Consider the following 27500-nt stretch of genomic DNA (forward strand, 5'->3'; position numbering starts at 1 on the left):
CACGCCTGTTGGTTTCATTAAAGAGACTTTTATCAGATATTTTAACCATGAACTCAGTCATCATCATGGAGGCCTGCTTACGTACAATGTATACTACTATTACTAGTACTGATGTACTACTCAACTTACATTTCTATAGTGTTCTGGCCTCTTTTAGCTGCTGTTTGACCCCAAAGTTATTAATTAAAGTCACATTTCAACATATTAAGCTGCATCTTCTAGTCGCTGAAAAGGAGAAACATTTGTGGAAATATACTTAATAATGTGGTAACTAATCAATAACAAAATATGAGTTATTAAATATATCTACATGACACATAGATGCGTGTGTCCAGCATACGGTGGTATAAATACACTGCAGAATACATGACGGTGTAAAGTGTAAGAACGTTCCGTCTCTGAGGACAAACTGCCTCTCGCCGTCAAACACCTTTTATTACCTGTGTTGTTCTGCTGCTCGCCGGCCCGTAGGAGGCGCTGGTGAGAGCGAGGCAGCGAGCGAGGCAGCGATTCTCAGAGTCACGAGAAGCGTCCACGTTATGGAGACGTCCTCCTCAGTGGGACACAATGGGGCTGCATGCTCGCTACCAGTGAGACTGGGAATCGTCCAGGTCCCTCTGGAGCTCCTGGGTTCTCCTTTCACTCTCTGGGTCTCTTTGGGGGTAAACGGCCGTCGGCGGGAATCTGAAGCAGTAAAGGTTGATTCTGAACTCACAGGGAAAGCGTTCGCTCCGTCTTGTATGGCAGGAAAAGGAAGTGGTACAAGTCTGTCCAAGAGAGATTTCTGTGCATGTGTTCCGGTCTCCTGTGGAGATCTTTCAGCTTCTCTTGTTGACCTTCACTGGCTCCCAGAACCATTGTCTCGCCTTCAGCCGCGCCGGTGTCACGCGCGCCCACGGTCAGCTCGTTGGTCCAGAATGAAACGATCTCTACGGCTGGTCTGAGACATTCGTGTCTCCAGGGGTCAAAGTTCACGCTTCAGCTGCTGACAGGACGCCTCGCAGCAGATTCCTGGAGAAGCCGCAAACGCCTCCTCTGGTACCTGTGTGTTTAGCACCAGGACGCTCTCACTCCACAAACCGGCCCCACTCGTTCCCTCCCTCCCCCCCCGGGGAGAAGAGTCTGAAGGAGTGTCCCTGACCGTAGAGTTTGACCTCTGAGGTCTGTGGATGAATCAGAGTCCAGGCCGCGTTCAAACAGTCAAATCTCTGTCCAACGCTTCACGGAGCTTTTATTTGTTTAACTCCAAAGCTGCTTTACATGCCGATGGAAGCGCACCTGGACACCTGTATGACATCACACGTGTCAACAGGAAGCAGAGCAGTGAAAAGTGAAAAAAAGGAGGAATTATCCTTCTTACGAGATAGACCTTGAACGCATCGTGGTTTTTACCCCAACCTGTGGTGATAACCGATCACAGAGAGGAAATAGCTATGTATTAACTTAATGTTAACATGTTTATATCGACCTACAGATGTCAAATTGACCAGTACCTGGTAAGTTCTTGTTTATGCGGTTGATTGGCTTTGCCGTCCCACAATGCATTTCACAGGAAGCATGAAAACACTGGTAAAATCTAGTAGATCATTTATTGAACCACATTGTTTAAAATCCACCTGATCTCTGAATTGTTCTGAATTTAAAAACAGGGCGTGACCGAGGCGTCACTTAATTACGGTTATTAACCGTTAACTGGAACAACACCAAAAGCACTCAAGCTGACCTCAGATGTTCAGTCTGGGAGGAGAAACGGCTCAGACCGATCCAACCAAACCGAAACGAAGCACACTTTAAACTGTCAGAGGGAAACAAAGCCAGAGGTTCAACATCACGATGCTAGTTGGTGGTTTCCTTTGGATTCAGCCACATCATATATGATTATTATCCTTTCCCTCTGTGTTTAGTGTCCAGTGGGGCTGCGCGGTGCACCGGTTCAACCGCTGTAAGATCTGCGTACAGGACGAATGTGCCACGCGTCGCTCAGACTGACGTTGCTCTTCAGCAGCTTCCAGCGGTCAGAGCTACTCGTCTCATGTGTGTTGGGATTGAGTCACGGTTACAACTTTATACCAACATTGAAGAACCCACAACAAACACTATTTATTTATAAAAATGACCCCGCCGAACTGCATGCTGGGTACAGCTCACAACAAGAAGTAACTCCAGAGGTGGAAAGAGTACTGAACATTTGTACTCAAGTACAGATACTGTTATGTTGCTTAAATTGTACTCAAGTTAAAAAAAAGTACTAGTTTTAAAAAATATAGTAAAGTACACTTAGAGTAAAAGTAAAAAAAACGCTGCAAGAGAAAAATGCGGCAATCACAAAAACGACCAACGAACACATTACATTACATCACATTACATCACATTACATTACATTACATCACATTACATCACATTACATCACATTACATTACATTACATTACATTACAGGTCATTTAGCTGACGCTTTTATCCAAAGCGACTTACATTACACTTTAAACCCATGGATTTTTTCACATTTTTGCCCGGGGAGCAATTAGGGGTCAGGTGTCTTGCTCAGGGACACTTCGACATGGAACATGGGGCAGCCTGGAATCGAACCAACAACCTTGTGCTTGTACCGTGATGTACCGGGACACCGTCAGACTCTTTATACCGTGATGTACCGGGACACCGTCAGACTCTTTATACCGCGATGTACCGGGACACCGTCAGACTCTCTATACCGTGATGTACCGGGACACCGTCAGACTCTCTATACCGTGATGTACCGGGACACCGTCAGACTCTTTATACCGTGATGTACCGGGACACCGTCAGACTCTCTGTACCGTGATGTACCGGGACACCGTCAGACTCTCTATACCGTGATGTACCGGGACACCGTCAGACTCTCTGTACCGTGATGTACCGGGACACCGTCAGACTCTCTGTACCGTGATGTACCGGGACACCGTCAGACTCTCTATACCGTGATGTACCGGGACACCGTCAGACTCTTTATACCGTGATGTACCGGGACACCGTCAGACTCTCTGTACCGTGATGTACCGGGACACCGTCAGACTCTCTATACCGCGATGAACCGGGACACCGTCAGACTCTCTATACCGTGATGAACCGGGACACCGTCAGACTCTCTATACCGTGATGTACCGGGACACCGTCAGACTCTCTATACCGCGATGTACCGGGACACCGTCAGACTCTCTGTACCGTGATGTACCGGGACACCGTCAGACTCTCTCTCTATACCGTGATGTACCGGGACACCGTCAGACTCTCTATACCGTGATGAACCGGGACACCGTCAGACTCTCTATACCGTGATGTACCGGGACACCGTCAGACTCTCTGTACCGTGATGTACCGGGACACCGTCAGACTCTTTATACCGTGATGAACCGGGACACCGTCAGACTCTCTATACCGTGATGAACCGGGACACCGTCAGACTCTTTATACCGTGATGAACCGGGACACCGTCAGACTCTTTATACCGCGATGAACCGGGACACCGTCAGACTCTTTATACCGTGATGTACCGGGACACCGTCAGACTCTCTATACCGTGATGAACCGGGACACCGTCAGACTCTTTATACCGTGATGTACCGGGACACCGTCAGACTCTCTATACCGTGATGTACCGGGACACCGTCAGCCTCTCTATACCGTGATGTACCGGGACACCGTCAGACTCTTTATACCGTGATGTACCGGGACACCGTCAGACTCTCTATACCGTGATGTACCGGGACACCGTCAGACTCTTTATACCGTGATGTACCGGGACACCGTCAGACTCTCTATACCGTGATGTACCGGGACACCGTCAGACTCTCTATACCGTGATGAACCGGGACACCGTCAGACTCTTTATACCGTGATGTACCGGGACACCGTCAGACTCTTTATACCGTGATGTACCGGGACACCGTCAGACTCTTTATACCGTGATGTACCGGGACACCGTCAGACTCTCTATACCGTGATGTACCGGGACACCGTCAGACTCTTTATACCGTGATGTACCGGGACACCGTCAGACTCTTTATACCGCGATGTACCGGGACACCGTCAGACTCTCTATACCGTGATGTGGATCTTTGGTGTCCAGATGTTAACATGTATTTAGCGGAGAAGCAGAGTGTGTAGCAGCTGCAGGACACGATAAAGACTTTCTCATTCAATGAAAGTTGGTGCAAATGGATCCACTTTGCTGTCGGATTGAGTTACGCTGATGTTCCTCTGAATGATGTACCATCAATCCTAGTAAATGAAAGACGTTAAACGAATGGCGTGAGTTGTGATTGGTGAAGCACTCGGTGGTCCCTGAGTCAACACACCTGGGTGTGAATAGAGCAATCAGCAGAACACACACCTGGGACGCACCTGGCAGACACGCAAAGACACACAAAGGGGCTGAGAGGCGCCGATGGGGGGAGGAAGACAGAGAAGAAGAAGAAAATGAATGATTAAAAGGACAAAAAAAATGAATGAGATGGTGAAGGAAGGAATAAAGCAGGAACTAAAGAGAGGACATGAAGAAGAAGACAGCACAGACATGAAGATGTGACAGGAAGAGAAGACATTATTTGTAATATGTTTAATAGATTAATTAAGGTCTGATTGCGGAACAAAACCAGGCTTTTTTGTGAAGGAAGTGTTTTCAATAAAAGTCAGAAACACACACACACACACGGAGACACACAAAATCCCTCTTTTCATGCAGTGAGCTGTGTGCAGGCAGCAGGATTACCTGTCCATTCAAACACACAGTGAGTGTCCCCGTTGAGGCCTTCTGTTGCCTCAACACTGCTGTTAGGAGAGATTTCCTCTGATGACACACAGACTTAATTGGCGCACACGCACACACAGTCCCACATATCCAAGTCCTTCATCCGTAAACGTGATGGACGTTGACTGACCTTCTTCTCCTCCTCTCCAGGCTGGTGGATGACCGCTGTGTGGTGGAACCAGCTGGTGGAGACCTGGAGAATCCTCCAAAGAAGTTCCGAGGTAGGACCACACCGGTGTTGATCTCTAATCAGAAGGTAGAAAGTCTCGCTGTTGTTGAGTGACGTCTGGTTCTGTTTTGATTCTCTGGTGAAATCTCACTAAATAAACATCTCCACAAAAGGCTTTTATTTTGACGTTTCAATCACCTCATAACTAGAGCTGTCAATAGATAAAAGAATGTTAACTAATTAATCCTACAATGGCGATTAGCAGAATTCCTCCTGGTGGAACACGTGGAACCTGCGTCTCTTCCTGTCGTCCTCGTGCACTTTGCTCTCAACTCTCCATCATTTGACGTGTTTAAAGTGCCAACATGTCCCACATTCAGCAGTTTTAAACCACGTCTTTTGGGGACACAGTGGTCCTCTGCAGACTGTGTGTGCCGCGCTGGGTAGCGTTACACGTTGAGATGGAAGTAGCGGCTAGCTTAGCCTAGCGGCTAGCTTAGCATAGCGGTGCTCTACGTGGTGCGTGTGCCCCTCGCCCCCCTTCTGTTTGACACGTGCAGTGATTCCTCTGCTCGGTTCTCCGCTGTGCGTCGCGCCTGTTTGTTGTGCGTCTCTCATCTAGCAGCCGCGTCGTTTTCGCCGTCAACTTCAAACGTTGTTGTTCAGAAATATATGTTCAAATATTGTGTTGCATTAATCACATAGATTAATGCGTTTATGTTGACAGCCCTAATATAACATTAACCCTTTATAACAGTAACACCATCAGTCTCCTGGTTAAATAATATATAGAGATAATGCATTTTGGTCACCAGCTGTTGTTGTTATTATTATTAGTTCAGCCCGGCCTCATTCTGGTCCTGGGTCAGTTCTGTCCCCGTTAGAAGAACCAAACGGACCCATGAAAAAGTGATGGATTTAATATGGATGATGTGTGAGTGATGTAGGTCCAGCTGCTGTCTCACACACACACACACACACACACACACACACACACACACACACACAAGATGCCATCTGTTCAGTTCTGTTTTAGTCTAAATAAGTTGAACTAGTTAACTAGTTTATGAGGTCGTAGATAAGAAGAAGGTGGAAGAGATAATAAACAATATTCCATTCTATTTACATTCATCTGTTATATTCACATATTTCATATCAGTCTGTGTTAATATAACCTATTATGTATTAATAAATGTTCTGTTCCGTCCTCTCAGACTGCCTGTTTAAAGTCTGTCCGATGAGTCGATATTCTGCTCAGAAACAATTCTGGAAAGCAAAGCAAGCAAAACACGAGAAGGACAAAATCGCTGACGTGGTGCTGCTGCAGAAACTCCAGGTAACGCACACAGACACACACACACAGACGCACACGGCTTACACACACACAGACGGAGTTAACGCCACAGAAAAGGAAATAAAAAGTCCTGAATGTGAAAAAGAAAAACATGAGGTAGTCTGATGCTATTTTAGCACGTTAGCATGTTTCCCTCTGCTTCTGTTCATTGTGCTAAGCTAAACATTGTTGCTCTGTGTTACAACTTATGTGTGTGTCTGTCTGTGTGTGTGTCTGTGTCTGTGTGTGTCTGTCTGTGTGTGTGTGTCTGTGTGTTTCTCCCAGCATGCCTCTAACTTGGAGCAGAAGCAGAACGAGACGGAAAACAAGAAAGTCCACGGAGACGTTGTGAAGTACGGGACCGTCCTCCAGGTACAACGACATGACAATGTAACACAACATCACAACGTAGTAACACATCGCCACACATGAACAATGTAACACAACATCACAACGTAGTAACACATCGTCACACATGAACAATGTAACACAACATCACAACGTAGTAACACATCGTCACACATGAACAATGTAACACAACATCACAACGTAGTAACACATCGTCACACATGAACAATGTAACACAACGTAGTAACACATCGTCACACATGAACAATGCAACACAACGTAGTAACACAACTTAGAAGAGGTGACAACGGAGCTTTATTTTGAAAGGCCTGCATGCTTGTAATGACACGTGTTGCTGGACTTTACTTTGAAAAAAGTCGTACAGTGTTAGTATATTAGTATGATAGTATGGAGGCGTTTTCGCATTGATCTGTGCGAGGATGCGAACCGGCTGCACACTGCGCCTGGTGGTCTGTCGCTTGTCGCCATGGCAACATGTGTCCATTTGACCGCCCTGCATGTGTGATCGCTTAGTGTACCTGTCTGACACAAACACACACACACACACCTTGTCTCACTGCTTTGCGCCGCGTATCGACGTATCGCTATCTGACAGTGTCAATATTGACCTCGCTTCAAAGCTGGAGACACACACACACACACACACACAGACACACACACACACAGGGAGTGAATCTGGGTGTGGTCGCTGCTGAGTTAAACTGTGTCGAGCTGTTATGATAATGATTCCTGGAGAAAGGTGTGTGTGTGTGTGTGTGTGTGTGTGTAAAAGGTGTGTGTGTGTGTGTACAAATATTCTTGTATAGAACGTCTTTTATTAACATAAGGTACATTTGTTATGTGAGATGAATGGAGTCTACGTTCTGCTGAGGGACACAAACCGGCTGAAGGCGACTCAGAGAAGCTGTGAATAGTTCGTACATCATCCCTCGGATGTGGCTCCACAGAGCATTCCGATGTGTGTGATGGCTCAGAAGAAGCGTGATGGTCCCGTGTGCTCCTCCTCCAGCTGCTCCACATGAAGAGCAACAAGTACCTGACGGTGAACAAGAGGCTGCCGGCGCTGCTGGAGAAGAACGCCATGCGCGTCACGCTGGACGGGACGGGGAACGAGGGCTCCTGGCTCTTCATCCAGCCCTTCTGGAAGCTCCGGGCCAACGGGGACAACGTGAGGGCCCCTGCTGCTGCACACAGACACACACACACACACACACACACACACACACACACTGCACCTCCATGCTCCCCAGAGGAGGAACTACCAGGATTAGAGTGACATCCGTGTGTGTGTGTGTGCGTGTGCGTGCGTGTGTGTGTGTGCGCGTGTGTGTGTGCGCGTGTGTGTGTGTGCGTGTGTGTGTGTGTGTGTGTGTGTGTGCGTGTGTGTGTGTGTGTGTGCGCGCTGCGCTGCAGGTGGTTGTGGGGGATAAAGTCATCTTGAACCCGGTGAACGCCGGTCAGCCGCTTCACGCTTCAAATTACGAACTGAGCGACCACCCAGGCTGCAAGGAGGTAAATATACTACCTATGTAGTACTGCTACTGCAGTACTGTGCAGAGCACTATACTGTAGTACGGTAAGTACTGAGACTGTAGTACTGTTCATAGTAGCTACACTGAAGACTAGTTCTGATTGTGATACTGGTCCTGAAGAGGACTAGTTCTGGACCAGAACCCCCCTGCTCAGCAGCTCTCGCCCCCCCCTGCAGGTGAACTCTGTGAACTGCAACACGAGCTGGAAGATCAACCTGTTCATGATGTTCAGTGACCACCGAGAGGAGGTCCTGAAAGGGGTGAGAGGGTGCATGCAGTACACAAATACATCAAGTACACGCATCAGAGCAGTACTGTACCTGCGTCTGACCAATAAACTATTATATATTATTCAAATTATTTGAAACATATCCATCCGGTTGTTGACAGATGACAGGAAGGATGAATTGGTAATAAATAATATTTACATTACATGTCATTTAGCTGACCCTTTTATCCAAAGCGACTTACAATAAGTGTAATGGAGATGTCATCATCACAATAATAACAAATGTCATCATCACAATAATAACAAAGTGTAATGGTGATGTCATCATCAGGGCGAGGTGGTTCGCTTGTTTCACGCAGAGCAGGAAAAGTTTCTCACCTGCGACGAGTACAAGAGCCGAAACCACGTCTTCCTCCGGACGACCCTGAGGCAGTCGGCGAGCTCAGCTACCAGCTCCAACGCACTGTGGGAGATAGAGGTACACACAGACGCACACAGACACACACATAACACGTAAGATATACACACAAACATGTTGGGGTTCTACTAAAGCCCCTGTGTGCTGATTGGTCCATCAGGTTGTCCATCATGATCCGTGTCGCGGGGGGGCGGGACACTGGAACAGCCTCTACCGTTTCAAACACCTGGCTACCGGCAACTACCTGGCTGCTGAGGTAACCATGGCAACACTGTGTGGAAGGAAGTATAATATTTGGATGTTTCTGTTGTTGTTGATGGAGATAATTGTTTGTTTGGATGTTTCTGTTGTTGTTGGAGATAATTGTTTGTTTGGATGTTTCTGTTGTTGTTGTAGGAGATAATTGTTTGTTTGGATGTTTCTGTTGTTGTTGTAGGAGATAATTGTTTGTTTGGATGTTTCTGTTGTTGTTGTTGGAGATGATTGTTTGTTTGGATGTTGGTGTTGGAGATAATTGTTTGTTTGGATGTTTCTGTTGTTGTTGATGGAGATGATTGTTTGTTTGGCTGTTTCTGTTGTTGTTGGAGATAATTGTTTGTTTGGATGTTTCTGTTGTTGTTGGAGATGATTGTTTGTTTGGCTGTTTCTGTTGTTGGAGATGATTGTTTGTTTGGCTGTTTCTGTTGGAGATGATTGTTTGTTTGGCTGTTTCTGTTGTTGTTGGAGATAATTGTTTGTTTGGATGTTTCTGTTGTTGTTGGAGATAATTGTTTGTTTGGATGTTTCTGTTGTTGTTGATGGAGATGATTGTTTGTTTGGCTGTTTCTGTTGTTGTTGGAGATAATTGTTTGTTTGGCTGTTTCTGTTGTTGTTGGAGATGATTGTTTGTTTGGCTGTTTCTGTTGTTGATGATTGTTTGTTTGGATGTTTCTGTTGTTGTTGGAGATGATTGTTTGTTTGGCTGTTTCTGTTGTTGGAGATGATTGTTTGTTTGGATGTTTCTGTTGTTGTTGGAGATAATTGTTTGTTTGGATGTTTCAAGTAGGAGATGATTGTTTGTTTGGATGTTTCAAGTAGGAGATGATTGTTTGTTTGGATGTTTCTGTTAGTTTGGATGTTTCTGTTGTTGGAGATGATTGTTTGTTTGCATGTTTCTGTTGTTGTTGGAGATGATTGTTTGTTTGTCTGTTTCTGTTGTTGTTGGAGATTATTGTTTGTTTGCATGTTTCTGTTGTTGTTGGAGATGATTGTTTGTTTGGCTGTTTCTGTTGTTGTTGGAGATGATTGTTTGTTTGCATGTTTCTGTTGTTGTTGGAGATGATTGTTTGTTTGCATGTTTCTGTTGTTGTTGTTGGAGATGATTGTTTGTTTGGCTGTTTCTGTTGTTGATGATTGTTTGTTTGGATGTTTCTGTTGTTGTTGGAGATAATTGTTTGTTTGGATGTTTCTGTTGTTGTTGGAGATGATTGTTTGTTTGGCTGTTTCTGTTGTTGGAGATGATTGTTTGTTTGTATGTTTCTGTTGTTGTTGGAGATAATTGTTTGTTTGGATGTTTCAAGTAGGAGATGATTGTTTGTTTGGATGTTTCTGTTAGTTTGGATGTTTCTGTTGTTGTTGGAGATGATTGTTTGTTTGCATGTTTCTGTTGTTGTTGGAGATGATTGTTTGTTTGCATGTTTCTGTTGTTGTTGGAGATGATTGTTTGTTTGGCTGTTTCTGTTGTTGTTGGAGATGATTGTTTGTTTGCATGTTTCTGTTGTTGTTGGAGATGATTGTTTGTTTGGCTGTTTCTGTTGTTGTTGTTGTAGGAGAACCCTGGGTACAAAGGAGACCACGCTGAGCCGGCGTCCTCGGTGAGTCTGCTTGTCGACGCCGGCGAGTCTGAGAGCGATAAAGTACATAACTACAGCCACTGAAATACCCATGCAGTAAAAGTAAACAATGCCGAGTACCCCCCCGCTGGAGGACCCACTGTGACCTTTGACCCCTCCTCAGATGGACAGTCGCAGCATCAAGCGCTCCCACGGCGAGAGGATCAAGTACAAGCTGGTGGCGGTGGCTCACGGGAGCGACATCGCCTCGCTATTTGAGCTCGACCCGACGACGCTGCAGAAGACCGACTCGTTCGTGCCGCGGTAGGCACTCCCCCCACTTCCTGTGGATTTTTCACAATAAAATACAGTTTATCATGTTCAAAAATGTTTTTATCCTTCTTATCTTATGAGGGGAGTTTTAAAACGGACCGTTGTCAGCATCCTACAAGAGTCTGATTGTAGCCTTAAGACTGCACACAGCTACCTTCATGCATGCTTTTATTGTGAAACTTTTATGCAAGAATTCTTGAGTTTCACTGACAGCGACATTCAAAAGATCCAAACTCGATTCGAGTTGTAGGATGAGGAGCTAATAAAGGAAGAATTGCAGCATCTATAGTATGTTAACAGCTGAGGGACACTTCATGAGATAAAAGTACTCCCCCATAGCAGTATTCCTTTAAAAGAGGAACTGAAAACAGCCAATGGGTGAGTATATCGGTAATAGGGACCACCAGGTGGTTCAGGTGCATCCAGGCTGACCCGCATGCCGCTTGTCTGCAGGAACTCGTACGTACGGCTGAGACACCTGTGCACCAACACCTGGATCCAGAGCACCAACGTCCCCATCGACATCGACGAGGAGAGGCCCATCAGGCTCATGGTGAGGCCCAAACACAAAGGAAATCACAGCACCGTCTGATTGATGATTTTCTATGGTTTTGGAAACGATGTATAGTACATTAGAGTGTGTGAAGTGTTCCTTAATGCGACCCGCGTAGTTGGGAACGTGTCCCACCAAAGAGGACAAGGAGGCCTTCGCCATCGTCTCCGTCCCTGTGATGGAGATCAGAGATCTGGACTTTGCCAACGACGCCAGCGCCATGCTGAGCACCGTGGTGGAGCAGTTCAGCCAGGGCTTCATCAGCCAGAACGACCGGCGGTACGGCTGTGTGTGTGTCTGGCTTTTTATTATTTTATTATTTCATCTGAATTCCACTCAATTATGGACACAACTTACTATTCATACCCAAACGAGCTTCTTTAGTGGATTTGATTTATTCCCTGTTTAGGTTGAGGTCACATATTTTCTGAAAATACTCGTTCTTCATGATCTAGCTGCTATGGATTGAGCTCAGTTTTTAATTTCCCCTCAAAGGGGCATATCAAACGATTTATAACCGATGGGAGAAATGTGTTCTCCATAATTCTTATATAGATAAATAAAAATATTTCATATTGGTTTGAAATCTTTCTCTGTGATAATCTCTGAAAAACGACCCCCATGTCTTCTTAGAACATACAGATGGTCCTCTGGTCTCATGGAAGACCTGAGGAGGGACTGATATTCTCAGAACGACGAGGAGGAATTAATGGTCACTGTTTCCTGCCGATCAGGTTTGCCATTAAGCTGCTGGAGGACGTGGTGTTCTTCGTAGCCGACGTCATCAATAGCGGTCAGGCGGTCCTGGATGTGGTCATGACCAAAGCCAACCGAGAGAGGCAGAAGCTGATGAGGGAGCAAAACATCCTCAAACAGGTGGGATTTCAGGATTACTCCGGTTTCTAAAGAGAAATCACAGAAACAGCACCAGCAAACACCTGGTTGTGTTTTCAGATCTTTGGCATCCTGAAGGCTCCCTTTAAGGACCGGGGGGGAGGGGAGGGTCCTCTGCTGCGTCTGGAGGAGCTGGCGGACCAGAAGAACTCTCCCTACCAGTACATGTTCAGACTCTGCTACAGAGTCCTGAGACACTCCCAGGAGGACTACCGCAAGAACCAGGTGCGAATGACGGTGACTTTGCTGGTCTGCTACCAGTCTAATCCTTCTCAAAGTGGTTCGGTTCAAAAGAAGCGCCCCAGGGTTCTGTACCAGGACCACTTATCTTTTCTAAATATTTCAATTAAATGTATCTGCTAACCTCTCATCTGCATATCAACTCATACACAAAAAGGTCTTTAATTGTAATTACATTATCTAAACAGTTACATGAGGATGGCTGAGGTTCAATGAACAATGATTGAGGTGTTACCAATGATGAAGGTGAATTTTGATGAGGATGCTGAAACGAGAATGATGGCGGTGTTGTTACCGCTTGAAGAAGTGAGAAGGTGAGTCCTTCCTCCCCCCCCAGGAGCACATAGCGAAGCAGTTCGGGGTGATGCAGAGTCAGATTGGTTATGACATCCTGGCCGAGGACACCATCACCGCCCTCCTGCACAACAACCGGAAACTGTTGGAGAAGCACATCACCAAGACCGAGGTGGAGACCTTCGTCAGCCTGGTCCGCAAGAACCGAGAGCCCAGGTAGACATGGAGGCCGCGAACGGGGGAAGGAGAGGGGGGGGCATTTTGTTTATTCCTCTCATTTTGCGGTTGTGTGGGTTTGTGCAGGTTTCTCGACTATCTGTCGGACCTTTGTGTGTCCAACAACATCGCCATCCCCGTCACTCAGGAGCTCATCTGCAAGTGTGTATTGGAACCCAAAAACCAGGACATCCTCATCAAGACCGAGTAAGGAGGGAGGGAGGGGGGAGGGATGAGTCTTGAGTCGTTGTGGCTGTAATTATTTCTGTGGGGTGGAGACAGAAATGACAGACCAGCGTATATCAATGGTTACACAAACTGTTGTCTGGATGGTGTTTTTTAATGTGTAACTACTACTATCTAAATCAGGGGTCTCAAACCCCCCCCAGAGGAGGGGACCATACCGTTGGCCGGTCAGACCCCCCCTTCGACCGCAATGGTCTGGCCCGCGTTCGGTCGAAGTGGGTTACATCTGGCCCGAACCTGCAATGAGTTTGAGACCTCTGATCCAAATGATGCTTTTAAAGTCAACATCTGATCTTTTCACATCACATTTGTGTGTTTTGTTTCATCTAGACGTCGTGTCCCCAAAGATGCGCCCACGGGTGGTGGTCAGGCGGACTACCTGGGGATGGATGACTATGGAGATGAGGACGAGGTAAATGGATGGCAGCAAAGATTGGAGCCGGGGATGTTGTTGATGATGCTGATGATCAGGAACGGAAAAGCAGACTCACAGCTTGAACGCATCAACGATTGATTCTTTGAACTGAAACCTTGCATTCTAGATTTTTCACAATAATTGTCCATTTAGCTCACCTCCTGCACAGAGAAGCTGTCTGGAACAATTTCAGATAAAGATTGACCGCAGAGCATTCAAAGACATTTCTGAAGACATGATCTCCCTGTTGTTGTTAGAGATAACATAGAGAACGTGTTTTTCCGCTTCATCAAATATCAATGGTCATCTAGGTTTTTTTCTTGTCCATCTTCCTTCAGGTGTGGCTGGTGTGGACGGACAAAACCAATGAGAGACAGGAGAAGGGCATCAGACAGCTGGCTCAGGAGGCAAGACAAGGAAATGCCCACGACGAGAACGTCCTCACCTACTACAGGTGGGCACACAGAGGAGGGCCGTGCAACTCACACCAGTAACTCAACTGTAAGTCCACACATGAATGGCGGCAGAAGAAAGCAAAGCTGTCTCTGTGGACAACCTCAGGTACCAGCTGAAGCTCTTTGCGCGAATGTGTCTGGACCGCCAATACCTGGCCATCGATGAGATCTCCAAGCAGCTGGACGTGGAGCTCATCTTCTTGTGCATGATGGACGAGACGCTGCCCTTTGACCTCCGGGCCTCCTTCTGTCGTCTCATGCTCCACGCCCACGTAGACCGAGACCCCCAGGAGCTGGTGACACCTGTCAAGTTTGCCCGCCTCTGGACAGAGATCCCGACCTCCATCACCATCAAAGAGTTGGTAGACTTTGATAATCTGAGTCTGTTGTCTGTAATCGATTCTGAAGCCATCGCTCAGTCGGTAGATTTTCCTTTAACAAGTATTGTTTTACCTTCTACTTCCACAGTTCATTTGCACCTCTACCTCATGTCTGTACTTGAAGCCTGGATAGAGCTTCAGACTTTTAATCTGAGGGTCCAGCATGAGGTTTAGTCAGTTACATTATCTAGTGACATCATTTAAAAAGGTCTCATAAATAGCTGCACTGATTCAAAAAAAGTCAATTAAATGTACCTTCTCCTGTTTATTGTCATGTTATCAGTTTCCATAAGGAAGCTTTAGGGTTTATTGTTTAGCTCGTGCAGCAAGTCTCTCTGTTTTTACAAGAAGAAGCTTCAACGAAAAGACATTTTCACATTTAACTGTATGTTAACATCTGTGAGATTTAAATATGTTCATTATTTGTTTGATGTTTGTCCTCCTCAGCTATGACTCCAACATGGACGACAGCAGGGACAACAAGAAAAACCGGTTCTCCAATACAATGGTCTTCATGGAGGAATATCTCAACAACGTCCTGAACGACGAGCTTCCTTTTCACAACGAGGAGAAAAACAAACTTACGTACGAGGTCAGTTGCTGCTCTTCTACTCATGTCTACTCATGTCTCATGTCACTACTTCCTCCGTCCTTTGGTTCCGCTATGTTCTCCTGTTATCACCTGCTTTTCTTCTGCTTCTGTTTCTCCAGGTGGTGAGCTTGGCCAGACATTTGATCTACTTTGGTTTCTACAGTTTCTTCGAGCTGCTCCGACTCACCAGAACCCTGCTGGGCATCATCGACTGTAGACCCCATCCAGGGTACAATGGGCTCTTATTCCATGATGATGGATCAGGTACTCACTGCTCAACCTAAACAAAAAATCCAAAATATTTATGACAAAACATATATTTTTGTCAGTTACCAACTTGGCAGTGTCTTTTCTTTCAAATCTGAAGGGAAGAACGTGAAGCGCTCCATTCATGGGATGGGTCAGATGATGTCCACCATGGTCCTAAACAGGAAGCAGTCCTTATTTGGAGGTGCTGGTGCCAGAGGGGCAGGGGTGGGGGCGGGACTTGCGATTGATGGACAGAGAGGCAGCAAAGATAGCATCGACAAGATGGACCTGACGGTGATGGATACCAAGCTGAAGATACTGGAGATACTACAGGTATTAAAAACCTGTTTGAGGGTTCAAACCTAAATTATTGCTTTAATAATACATGCTGATGCTCTACTTAAGGTATCTTCCACCCTTAGGTCCCCTATTGAACCCAAAAAGACAAATAAAACAGGCTAGAACCGAACTTTCGGGTTCTCAACCTGAACAAATATATGAATGCATATATTTGGTTCAGGTTTGACGCGTTAGAGTCTTGACTACAATGAGCACACATTAGTTTTAAAATAATCCAAATGTCATTACTGGCGTTAGTGGCTTTAGTGGCGTTAGTGGCGTTAGTGGCGTTCCTGGCGTTAGTGGCGTTACTGGCGTTACTGGCGTTAGTGGCGTTAGTGGCGTTCCTGGCGTTACTGGCGTTAGTGGCGTTACTGGCGTTAGTGGCGTTAGTGGCGTTCCTGGCGTTAGTGGCGTTACTGGCGTTAGTGGCGTTCCTGGCGTTAGTGGCAGTACTGGCTTTAGTGGCGTTCCTGGCGTTAGTGGTGTTCCTGGCGTTAGTGGCGTTAGTGGCGTTACTGGCTTTAGTGGCGTTACTGGCGTTAGTGGCGTTCCTGGCGTTAGTGGCGTTCCTGGCGTTAGTGGCGTTACTGGCGTTAGTGGCGTTCCTGGCGTTAGTGGCAGTACTGGCTTTAGTGGCGTTCCTGGCGTTATGAAACTACAAAATAAACCCAAACCGTAAAGCAAGCCAATCCACTTTTCCATATTAATAAGAGCATTAAAATATAAAAAAAGTGATTAACTGCGATTAATTTTGAGTTAACTGTGACATAAATGCAATTAATCGTGATTAGATATTGTAATCGTTTGACAGCATTCATTTTTACACATCATAGCACTCACAGGGCTTCCCCTTTATCTGACAGAAAATAAATTGTCCAAATAGGTGCAACTACGTGATGTACTGTGCTTGTGATGTACTGTGCTTGTGATGTACTGTGCGTCACATTATTACACTTTTTATCGGTAGCAGAGGCCAAAAACAGCCCACGGGGGGAGAAGGTGGTTAAGTTTTTTCAGGTGAAGCTTTTGCTCAACCAGGAAGTGACATCCTCATAAGAAGCTACGCGAATGCAAAGACAAACAATTGCTTCCTCCGAAAAATACCTGCTTAAGATCAAATAAACTGATGATGAGAGAGCAGAGCATGATACCGAAAGTAAATAGCTGTAAATACTGAAATGAACGTGTGAATTGTGTACAAAAACATTGTGAAAGAGCAGTTATTTTGTTAAAGTAAAATTCTCTTTTGTTTTGTCAAAACTGAATTTCACATCAAAATGTAAAAATGAAAAATTTGTTCCTTTAAAGTTCTGTTGGTAAACGTTAGCTTGTACTTAAACTAACGCTAGCTACACATGTTGCTAAAGGCTCTCAAGATCGGCCAATAATTGGCTTCAAAGGATTTATTTTCTTCAGTCCCCCAATAATTCTCATTTCTGCAGTTGAATATATATGAAGGTTAATGAGCATTCTGCTGCTTGTCAGTTCATCCTGAACGTGCGTCTGGACTACCGGCTCTCCTTTCTGCTGTCGGTGTTCAAGAAAGAGTTCGTGGACGTTTATCCGATGGCCGACGCCGACGCCACCACCAACATGGAGCACGCAGGTACGAGCTTCCTGGTGGCCGTCATCCCGTCCGGGACTGAGTGGCGTAACAGTCGTCTGCTGAAAGAGCTTCGCGCGCAGCCTTTTGTCTCTACAAAGACCATATCATTTAAAAACATGTTGTGTGTGTGTGTGTGTGTGTGTGTGTGTGCACACCCTGCAGAGTTTCTGTGTGTTGTTACTTCCCACGATGCTACAGGGAAGCAACATATAACCCATTTCCTGTGTGTAAATGATTAAAACATCCTGTTGATTGGTTTCGTTCCTCAGCCACCATCAACCTGCAGCACATCGGCGAGCAGGCCGAGGCCATGTTTGGAGTCGGGTACGTGATGCTGTTCACATAATATGTACACATGTAAACATGTGCAGGTGTGGGTATCGACGCGTCGTGTGCGTGTGCACGCAGGAAGGGGAACAGCATCCTGGAGGTGGACGACGAAGGCGGCCGTATGTTCCTGCGGGTGCTGACGCACCTCACCATGCACGACTACCCCCCCCTGGTGTCTGGAGCCCTGCAGCTGCTCTTCAGGCACTTCAGCCAAAGACAGGAAGTGCTGCACACCTTCAAACAGGTACACACACTGAATGCGCACACAATGTGGAGGTTGGGAAAGTCTCCTGTGCTCCACAGAATGTGAAACAGGAAAGAAGTTGAAGTGTGTCCAGTTAGAGAGAATGTCCACAAGCAGACGTCCATCATATTAAATCTCATTAAAGTGGTTTTGAAGACGGAACTTCTCTTTATTTGGCCGGATTCAAAATGTCTTTTCATGAGAATGTTCTGGAGATGATCTTCAGGAGAACATCGTTAGCAGTCGTGTTCCTCGTAATGGACCACATGTCCGTGTGAACCTGTGTTTTTTTGTACAGGTGCAGCTGCTGATCTCGGCTCAGGACGTGGAGAACTACAAGCTGATCAAAGCGGATCTGGATCGTCTACGGACGCTGGTTGAGAAGTCTGAGCTGTGGGTGGAGAAGAAGAGCTCGGGTGGAGGAGACGGGAAGAAGGACAAGAAGGACAAAGGACAGGTAGGAAGCGTTGATATCAAAAAAAAGGTCAAATACCTGTTGGAAAATTCCCAAGAAGGAGATTCTTACAAAATGTGTCAAATGACTGAACTGCAAAGGTATTGATTGGCCTCTTTTTATAGAAAGAATTACATGATATGTGTATATATGTATATAAAGCCATAGATACATCTATGGAGATACGACCAGGTAGTACCAAAGGTAAGCCATGGGGTTTCATGTGTAGCTCTTATGTGTCCTGATATATACGGACACAACTGATGTTGAGATGGTTGAGGAGGAGCTGATCATCAGCGTAGAGCTTCAGATGGAGACACAGTTCATAGAGAAGGAGCTTTGTCAGAGTCACAGAGGATAACTAACATAACTATATAAACACACAAACTAACTCATAGTCTCTACTTAAACAAGCACAGTAACCATCTGCTGGTTGGAATACTACAATTAATTGAACAAACTGCCACTCGTAAAACAGCCTACTAAACAGACACCCAACATTTCTTTTCCGTCCGGCTTCTTCCCCTGACTACTCGCCGTTGGTGTGGGCTTGGTTACGGTTCTGGGGTCCGATTTGGGCTTTTTGTTGCATGCCACGCTCTGTCTGCACTGTATTTGTTCTGCTAATAAACGACATGCTACTGCCGATAAAGTCCAGTGTGCAGGGATTAGTGACACCTGGTGGTGACTGAATACCTGCTAGCTCCTCCCACTGCCAGTGAGTCAGAGCACCTGTCTGAGGGTCCGTAGGAACACGTGGACTCTGTGGACACGACCTTCCCCCCCGTGTAGATCGACTAGAGAAAGACTGCTCCTTGAATAGCACCTTTCTGTCAGTGTCCTATTGCATGTGATGTCAATGAGACGTCTCATCCAGGCTTGGGGACATTTTAGCCAGCTGGCAGTTAGCATACTGGCGTCCCGCCTGAAAAGCTCCAACAGGTTTGTGTCCTCCACAGTCCCAATAAAGACCGCCGACCCTTCTCCCCGGGCGCCCAGCATCACTTCATCTTTTACTCAAGTGTGTGTAATTTAGTGCCCCCACACAGAGACCTGCATGTGCTGTCTTACCCTCTGCGTCCTGCAGGGGGCATCAGAGAAGGCGACGCCCAAGAAGGACATGCAGGAGAAGGGCAACGAGAACTACCAGAAGGTCAAAGAGGTGAGGCGTCCTCCAGGTGCTTTGTCTTGGTTGTGTGTGGTTGTCTTCGGCTCTCCTCTCGCATTGTGGTGTTTCTCTGGTCCAACAGATCACCTGCCAATCAATCCATGGGGGCGGGCCCGCTCTTTTTTGGTTGTTGCTGATGTCTTTTCATAAATGGTGTCTTTCACTGGTCAGAAATAATCAGTCTTATAAAGAAGTGTTTGTTTAGGTTCTAGAGGAAGTATTGACATCAGTACTCAGTCACAAAGTACACAAGTGCTGCCTGTCACTTACAAACAGTCCGACCAGCCGTACAGAACACATCACCCCAACCCTACTAATCAATAGCAATGCCTCATATTTTCAAAACTCTTCTATACTTTTATGTACAATCTTGATCTACAAAGTAAGTATGTATATATAATTGTTCTGCTTTAAAAATAAATCTTTCTCAGTTTGAGCCAAACGGCTCAATTGAAAGTGAAAATAAGAGAATAAGTTGAAAGGTAATCAGCGTTACTCTCAGTGTGTACGTTGAAGGAAGAGCTTGCTCTCACCGTTCTGCGCCGAGACCGTCGCAACGCCGCCGGGAGAAATGACGGGAAATCCAAAGTTCAGCCAATCGAATCGCTTGTTTGCCTTTCCATTCAAAAGTGACTAATTCCCCATAAAAGTATAATTCTAAGGCCAGTTGTGATTGTACATTTTATATTTGTTTGGTAAATCATAAGAATAAAAATGTTAAAAATGCGTATAATGAAGCACGTTTTGAGATTGAACGTTCAGATGTGATTTCCAACATCTTTGCCTCATATTTTCATTTTCTTACGTTTACGTTTCTTATGAAGATGAAGATTCTAAGTCATCTTCTTTCCATAAAATGCTCTGTTCCTTCTCCATTGCATTTCTGGTTTTAACCACATCAAAATAAACTTGTAGCAAAAAAAAAGAACTATTGGAAAAATATTGTTTTCAGACAGTTGAAAAAGAAAAGAGTCATTGACATAAACATACGTGTGCGTGATGCTGGGTTTGTCTTTATACAGTACATTATTACAGTACATTATAAAAGCATGCAGAGGAGTTACACTTGTTTGCTCTGAATGAACTAAAGTGGGATTTATGGCACAGTTTATTTATCTAATATCAATTATTTCTTGATAACTACTTGTTATTAATTAACAATTACTAATTGTTGTTAAGAATATGAAATAAAATATCTTTCATGCTTAATGACCAACATGGTAAGGAGCCTCTTCTAATTGGCTCTCTTGTGATTGGCCCCGCCCCCTCCGTAGATCCTGGAGCGGCTGAACAAGATGTGCAGCACTGGAGTCTGGAAGAAGCAGCAGAGGCTGCTGAAGAACATGGGGGCCCACAAAGTGATGCTGGACCTGCTGCAGGTGTCCTACGACCTGGTGAGACCGCAGCCCCGCCACAATAAAAGCTTCTATTCGCCATGAAAAATGTCTCTGCTCATCCTTTTTGGAATTTGAATGCTGCTGATTAGCTGTTCGAATTATTATTTTATAGTGCATTAGGTCTAAATGTCAACGTTTATGGCAAAAAGATAAAAAAATTCACAGCTTTTGTCGAATATCTTATTCTTCTTTAATCAGGAATCAGGAAACATTTATTGCCAAAATATGTCAAACATACAAGGAATTTGTCTTGGCGGTTGGTGCGTGACAGCAGACAGTGAAACAATAGACAACAAGACAGCAGTGCACAAGTAATAAAATGAAATGCTAATGCAATTCTTCTCAAAATGTTTGTTAAATCTTGTTCTAGATTAAAAAGCCCCCCCTCTTCTCTGTCTGTCTGCAGAACGACGTGAAGATGCAGGAGATCATCAGGTACACTCATCTGTTCCTGCAGAAGTTCTGCACGGGGAACCAGGAGAACCAGACTCTGCTGCACAAGAACCTGAGCCTCTTCCTGAACCCCGGGGTACGCGGCTCGTGAGACTCTTATTTACTTATTTATCATATTCAGTCCATCGCAGAAGAATCGTCAGCTATTGTTTCCCTTCATCTCATCACATTAATCCGGCTTCAAGTGTCTTTAATTACACAATATGTTACAGTCCTACGACCATCAACTGATCATAATCAAATACTGGAAATGAATCAACGTCACTTTTAATAACTAGTCGATTGTGTTTTTCTGTGTTTGATGATTGTAGATGAACTTTTTCTTAGTTTTAAAACAGGACAAACAATATGAAGACAAATGTGCAAATAAAAGCCCAGAACTCCCGTCCTCTGCTGGTTGAGAAGTTAAAGTTGTACGTCACCATGACAACAGAGCTGAGATGTCACAAAGTGAGTAAGAAACCAGGTGATGGTTCCTCCACCTGCAGCTGCTGGAGGCGGAGACGGTGCAGCACATCTTCTGCAACAACTACCAGTTGTGCAGCGAGATCTCTGAGAGCGTCCTGCAGCACTTCATCCACTGCCTGGCCACGCACGGCCGCCACGTTCAGTACCTCAACTTCCTCCACACCATCATCAAGGCCGAGGGCAAGTACGTGAAGAAGTGTCAGGACATGATCATGACGGAGGTGAGGACGGGGGACGGGGGACACAATGCTCCGCTGGGTTTCTCCCGGGGTTCCCTCACGCTGCCGCCTCTCCGCAGTTAACCAACGCCGGCGAGGACGTGGTGGTCTTCTACAACGACAAGGCCTCCTTCAACGTGATGCTGGAGCTGATGGCGGAGAGCAGGGAGGGAGTCGGGGACAGCAGCCCGCTGAGGTACGAAGTACACAAAGTACCACACTAGTACAAGTAGAGATTGATATGTCACATGTTACATGCACACACATCGAGTGTGGTATGTAAACGTTCACATATTCCCGTCTCTGCAGGTATCACATCTCTCTGGTGGAGCTCCTGGCAGCCTGCGCTGAGGGGAAGAACGTCTACACGGAGATCAAGTGTACGTCCCTGCTGCCTCTGGAGGACGTGGTCCGAGTGGTGACCCACGAGGACTGCATCACCGAGGTACTTCATCCGCATCCAAGACTCAGAGTTCCAAAGTATTAGTACCAACACGTACTTAAGGAGGCAAAAGAACCCATTACACAGAATATGATGTATGGTTGTATAATAATTACCTCATTGACATCTTCTGTTACAGTTTAAATCGCTTTGATTAAACTAAAATGTCTGTCTTCCTCTACCTGTCCGTCTGTCCCTCGGTCTCCAGGTGAAGGTGGCCTATGTGAACTTTGTGAATCACTGCTATGTGGACACGGAGGTGGAGATGAAGGAGATCTACACGTCCAATCACATCTGGAATCTGTTTGAGGACTTCACCGTGGACATGGCCCGGGTACATTTCTCTGCAGTTTTAACTCTTTTTGACCGTGTCCCTGTGACTTGTAGTGGCCCCCCAGTGTTACACTGGGGGGCCACTACAAGTTCAGATCTCAGGTTCAGATCTCACAGAGTGGGGAGGGTCACTCAGCAGAGCGTGATGGGGCACGTTGGCGTTGGGGGGCCGTCGTCTTTGGGGCATCAGTTGGTTTACGGGTTCACAGGATTCCTTTTGTCTCTTTCGGCAGGTTTGCAACAAGCGTGAGAAACGTCTGTCTGATCCCATCCTGGAGAAATACATCATCAACGTGGTGTTCGACACCATCAACGCCTTCTTCAGCTCCCCCTTCTCTGAGAACAGCACGTCTCTGCAGGTGGGGGCACCACCATCGTCAGAACAGCACCGTCACATTACACACACATATATATATATATATATATATATATATATATATATATACGTATATATATATATATATATATATATATATATATATGAACACAGTGTGTATTTATATAAATACGTGATCCATCCCTTCCACCCCCCTCAGACTCACCACACCATCGTGACTCACCTGCTCCAGTCCTCTGTCCGGCTGCTGGACTGTCCCTGGCTGCAGCAGCAGCATCGAGGACAAGTGGAGACCTGCATCAAGACCCTCGCTATGACGGGTAACTGGCCGGACTGAATAGATGTGGTTATTGCTCCTCTACCTTCTCTCTCTCAGTGTAGATGTGATTATTGCTTTTCTACCTTCTCTCTCAGTGTAGATGTGATTATTGATCCTCTACCTTCTCTCTCAGTGTAGATGTGGTTATTGCTCCTCTACCTTCTCTCTCAGTGTAGATGTGATTATTGCTTTTCTACCTTCTCTCTCAGTGTAGATGTGATTATTGCTCCTCTACCTTCTCTCTCAGTGTAGATGTGATTATTGCTCCTCTACCTTCTCTCTCTCAGTGTAGATGTGATTATTGCCCCTCTACCTTCTCTCTCTCACTGTAGATGTGATTATTGCTCCTCTACCTTCTCTCTCACTGTAGATGTGGTTATTGCTCCTCTACCTTCTCTCTCTCAGTGTAGATGTGATTATTGCTTTTCTACCTTCTCTCCCTCAGTGTAGATGTGATTATTGATCCTCTACCTTCTCTCTCAGTGTAGATGTGGTTATTGCTCCTCTACCTTCTCTCTCAGTGTAGATGTGATTATTGCTTTTCTACCTTCTCTCTCAGTGTAGATGTGATTATTGCTCCTCTACCTTCTCTCTCAGTGTAGATGTGATTATTGCTCCTCTACCTTCTCTCTCTCAGTGTAGATGTGATTATTGCCCCTCTACCTTCTCTCTCTCACTGTAGATGTGATTATTGCTCCTCTACCTTCTCTCTCACTGTAGATGTGATTATTGCTCCTCTACCTTCTCTCTCACTGTAGATGTGATTATTGCTCCTCTACCTTCTCTCTCACTGTAGATGTGATTATTGCTCCTCTACCTTCTCTCTCACTGTAGATGTGATTATTGTTCGTCATGTGTGCTCCTCCAGCTAAGAGTCGCTCCATCTCTCTTCCTCTGGACCTGGAGGCTCAGATCAGCATCATGTTGTCTAGCCCCGCCCTCAACTCTCTGTCCCGCTCTAACCCCAACTACAAGTCCCCCTCGCGGTCGTCCCGGCCCGTCGCCCCCAGCAACCCCTGGGACTACAAGAACATCATCGAGAAGCTGCAGGTAGTGTTATTATTATTATTATTATTATCATTGCAGCAGGAACCTTCCCAAGTGATAAAACTCATCGATCACTTACAGGGGTACGTTTTCTTATTGTTTGACTCGGTACATTCAACCAGCCAATTAAGGTCAACGATCTGCATGTTTCTGGGACAAATAACAAATAACATCAAGCAGAATAATCCACATTCAAAATTAAACCGAAACAAATAAAAATAAATGTATTTTCTATCATCATAGAAACAACTTTTTGAAACAACAAGTTGATTCAAAGATATTCAAATGAACGTTTTATGTTAATATTGAGCTTTATTGGTTATGTACTAGTGGAACTTTAGATTTAAAGTTCCATTATTTACAGGCTCCGTCTGTCTGTCTCTCCTCAGGACATCATCAACACCTTGGAGGAGCGTCTGAAGCCTCTGGTGAACGCCGAGCTGTCGGTGCTGGTGGACGTCCTCCACCAGCCGGAGCTTCTCTTCCAGGAGGGAACCGATGCCCGGCAGCGCTGCGAGTCGGGGGGCTTCATCTCCAAGTGCGTCCAGGTCCTCCGGGTCCAAACATCTCGAGGTCTTCTGAGGCACGCATGGGCAGAGGGCTGACGATGTGCTCTTTGTGTGTTTTGGCAGGCTGATCCAACACACCAAAGCACTGATGAGTGCAGAGGAGAAGTTGTGCATCAAAGTTCTGAGAACTCTGCAGGAGATGCTGATCAGGACTCTGGACTTTGATGAGAAGGTCAGCTGACTTACTAAGATACTTGTAGCAGCATCTTGGGTTTTTGTTCCGACAAACAGAGAACGTTTGTTTCTGTTCAGCCTCCAATGATCTCTTGTTTCCAAGAACTAAACGTGTCCTGTGGTTCCAGGGAATCTCCCTGCGGAAGGTGCTGCTGCAGAACTACTTGTTCCCGAACAAGAAGAACCACGTGAAGACTGAGCTGGCCGAGCTGGGAGCCGCGGGTACGATCCCCTCAGTGCGACCGGCCGCCATCACTAACTCATGATCAGACAGACAGTCAGACAGACAGTCAGACAGACAGACAGACAGACAGACAGACAGACAGACAGACAGAACTAGAGTTTGCTGGTCAACACGAGCAGGGATACTGAGCAGTCACCACGTAGGAGAGAACAGGCCGGTCGGTCTGCACGCTGTGGTGGAACCAGCTGTGTAGGAACAATGGCCTCTTGACCGTAATAATATTTCATTAATTAAATCATCAGTTGAATTACAAAATGATCAAATGTATTGTTGTAGACGTACGTTAATAAACTGTATTCAGTGTTTGTTAATGATTTTCATAGTAAAACATTTATAAACACGACCAGAAACAAAACAAATACAACTAACAACTATAATCTTATTATAGTTTAAAGATGCTTTAAAAAAGTAAACTTTCTTCTTCTATCGCTTTCTTTGAGCTCCAGTAAATATTTTCTTCACTCTAAAAGTAATGTGACTTGTGTTTATTATCAGAATGTCACAGCATCATATAAGTGAATAAATACTAGCAACATATTTCATACCAGAACAATAGAGTTATTTAATCATAACTAATAAAGAGGTGTAATAATAATAATAATAATAATGCTGCTTCTCTTTTAGTTCACACAGAAAACTGAACTTTACGCTGAAGATTCAGGGTTGAATGATACTTTTGATGCTTCAATATGCTAATGAGGCTCAGTCCAGCAGTGACTTTTGGAGCTCGATGGAGCAGGACGCTGAGGAGAGGATGAGGACCGGTGACTGCTGGCTTGTCCGGCCCTCATCGTCCTCATGTGGCGTTGTGTCGTTGATCAGGCGGCGAGCAGGAGCGGGACTGGGCGGCCGTGGCCTCCGTTCAGTGTCGCCTGGACAGAGAAGGAGGAACCAAACTCTTCACCGACCTGGTCATGAGCTCCAAGAACGACAAGATCTTCCAGGAGAGCATCCAGCTGGCCATCTGTCTGCTGGAGGGGGGGAACACGGAGATACAGGTGAGACTCCGCCCCCTCCCCACCCGAAGCTCCGCCCTGACCCCGCTAACCTCGACACTAACGCCCTCCCGCAGAACTCCTTCTATAAGCTGATGATGGGAGACAACAAGTCGGAGAAGTTCTTCAAAGTTCTCCACGAGCGGATGAAGGAGGCGCAGACGGACATCAAAGCCACGGTGTCGGTTAACGTGGGCGAGATGACGCACAAGGCCAGCGAGAAGGACCTGGAGCCCGGTGAGACAGGTCATACGATGTACCTGTTCTCATCGACGTCGGCTTTTATTCTTTCACCTTCTACTTTTACTTTGTATTGCTCGTGTATGCGTTCAAGCAGGCGTTTTTATTTGTATTGTATTGTATTTACTTCATCAGCACTTCCTTTAAAAGTAGCTTGAGCTGTTTTTATTTTCCATCTGTCTGAAAATCCTCTGCTTAGTTTGTGTTTTGCTTTGTGAATGTTTTATTTTGATGAAGGCATCCTTTCAATATGCGATTTTATTGATCTGATCTGACTTCCTGAGGAATAGACCTTAGAGGTCAGAGTCGTCTGAAGGTGATGATGTAAACACTCTGATCAGGTGGCTCGGCGGCCCTGGTGCTTCCTGGGACAGGAAGTCACCCGTTGTTGGCCCAGTCCATCGCCCCGGTGGCCTCCGCCCTGCCCGTCCCGCCGGCGGTGGAGCAGCGGGAGGTGGAGATGGAGATGGGGCCGGCCGTGACCATCATGAAGCCCATCCTGAGGTTCCTCCAGCTGCTCTGCGAGAACCACAACCACGACCTGCAGGTCAGTAGCTTAGCTTAGCATAGACAAGGAAATGTTTTGAGACCAACCGACGTGTTAA

The 27500-nt window shown here is 45.8% G+C and overlaps 1 protein-coding gene across 1 annotated transcript in view; it reads left to right on the forward strand.

Annotated features, from left to right (window-relative positions):
• itpr3 (inositol 1,4,5-trisphosphate receptor, type 3) overlaps nt 1-27500 on the forward strand; it is a 39412-nt gene that overhangs the window by 454 nt on the left and 11458 nt on the right. Inside the window, 42 exon segments of the mRNA XM_078081262.1 lie at nt 4938-5008; nt 6171-6292; nt 6575-6661; nt 7668-7826; nt 8072-8170; nt 8367-8450; nt 8751-8897; nt 8998-9093; nt 10646-10690; nt 10833-10972; nt 11435-11534; nt 11653-11813; nt 12269-12410; nt 12489-12653; nt 13006-13178; nt 13266-13385; nt 13755-13836; nt 14178-14293; nt 14401-14652; nt 15122-15266; nt 15386-15530; nt 15634-15848; nt 17343-17463; nt 17733-17787; nt 17872-18037; nt 18336-18494; nt 19579-19653; nt 20934-21053; nt 21463-21585; nt 21998-22198; nt 22276-22391; nt 22505-22640; nt 22846-22971; nt 23204-23329; nt 23507-23627; nt 24495-24676; nt 25063-25211; nt 25306-25414; nt 25545-25638; nt 26483-26658; nt 26733-26892; nt 27237-27442. Coding sequence (XP_077937388.1) covers nt 4938-5008; nt 6171-6292; nt 6575-6661; nt 7668-7826; nt 8072-8170; nt 8367-8450; nt 8751-8897; nt 8998-9093; nt 10646-10690; nt 10833-10972; nt 11435-11534; nt 11653-11813; nt 12269-12410; nt 12489-12653; nt 13006-13178; nt 13266-13385; nt 13755-13836; nt 14178-14293; nt 14401-14652; nt 15122-15266; nt 15386-15530; nt 15634-15848; nt 17343-17463; nt 17733-17787; nt 17872-18037; nt 18336-18494; nt 19579-19653; nt 20934-21053; nt 21463-21585; nt 21998-22198; nt 22276-22391; nt 22505-22640; nt 22846-22971; nt 23204-23329; nt 23507-23627; nt 24495-24676; nt 25063-25211; nt 25306-25414; nt 25545-25638; nt 26483-26658; nt 26733-26892; nt 27237-27442 — 5587 coding nt within the window.

The sequence above is a fragment of the Gasterosteus aculeatus genome, chromosome 2 (assembly GCF_964276395.1).
Source record: "Gasterosteus aculeatus chromosome 2, fGasAcu3.hap1.1, whole genome shotgun sequence".
In the NCBI taxonomy this organism is placed as follows: domain Eukaryota; kingdom Metazoa; phylum Chordata; class Actinopteri; order Perciformes; family Gasterosteidae; genus Gasterosteus; species Gasterosteus aculeatus.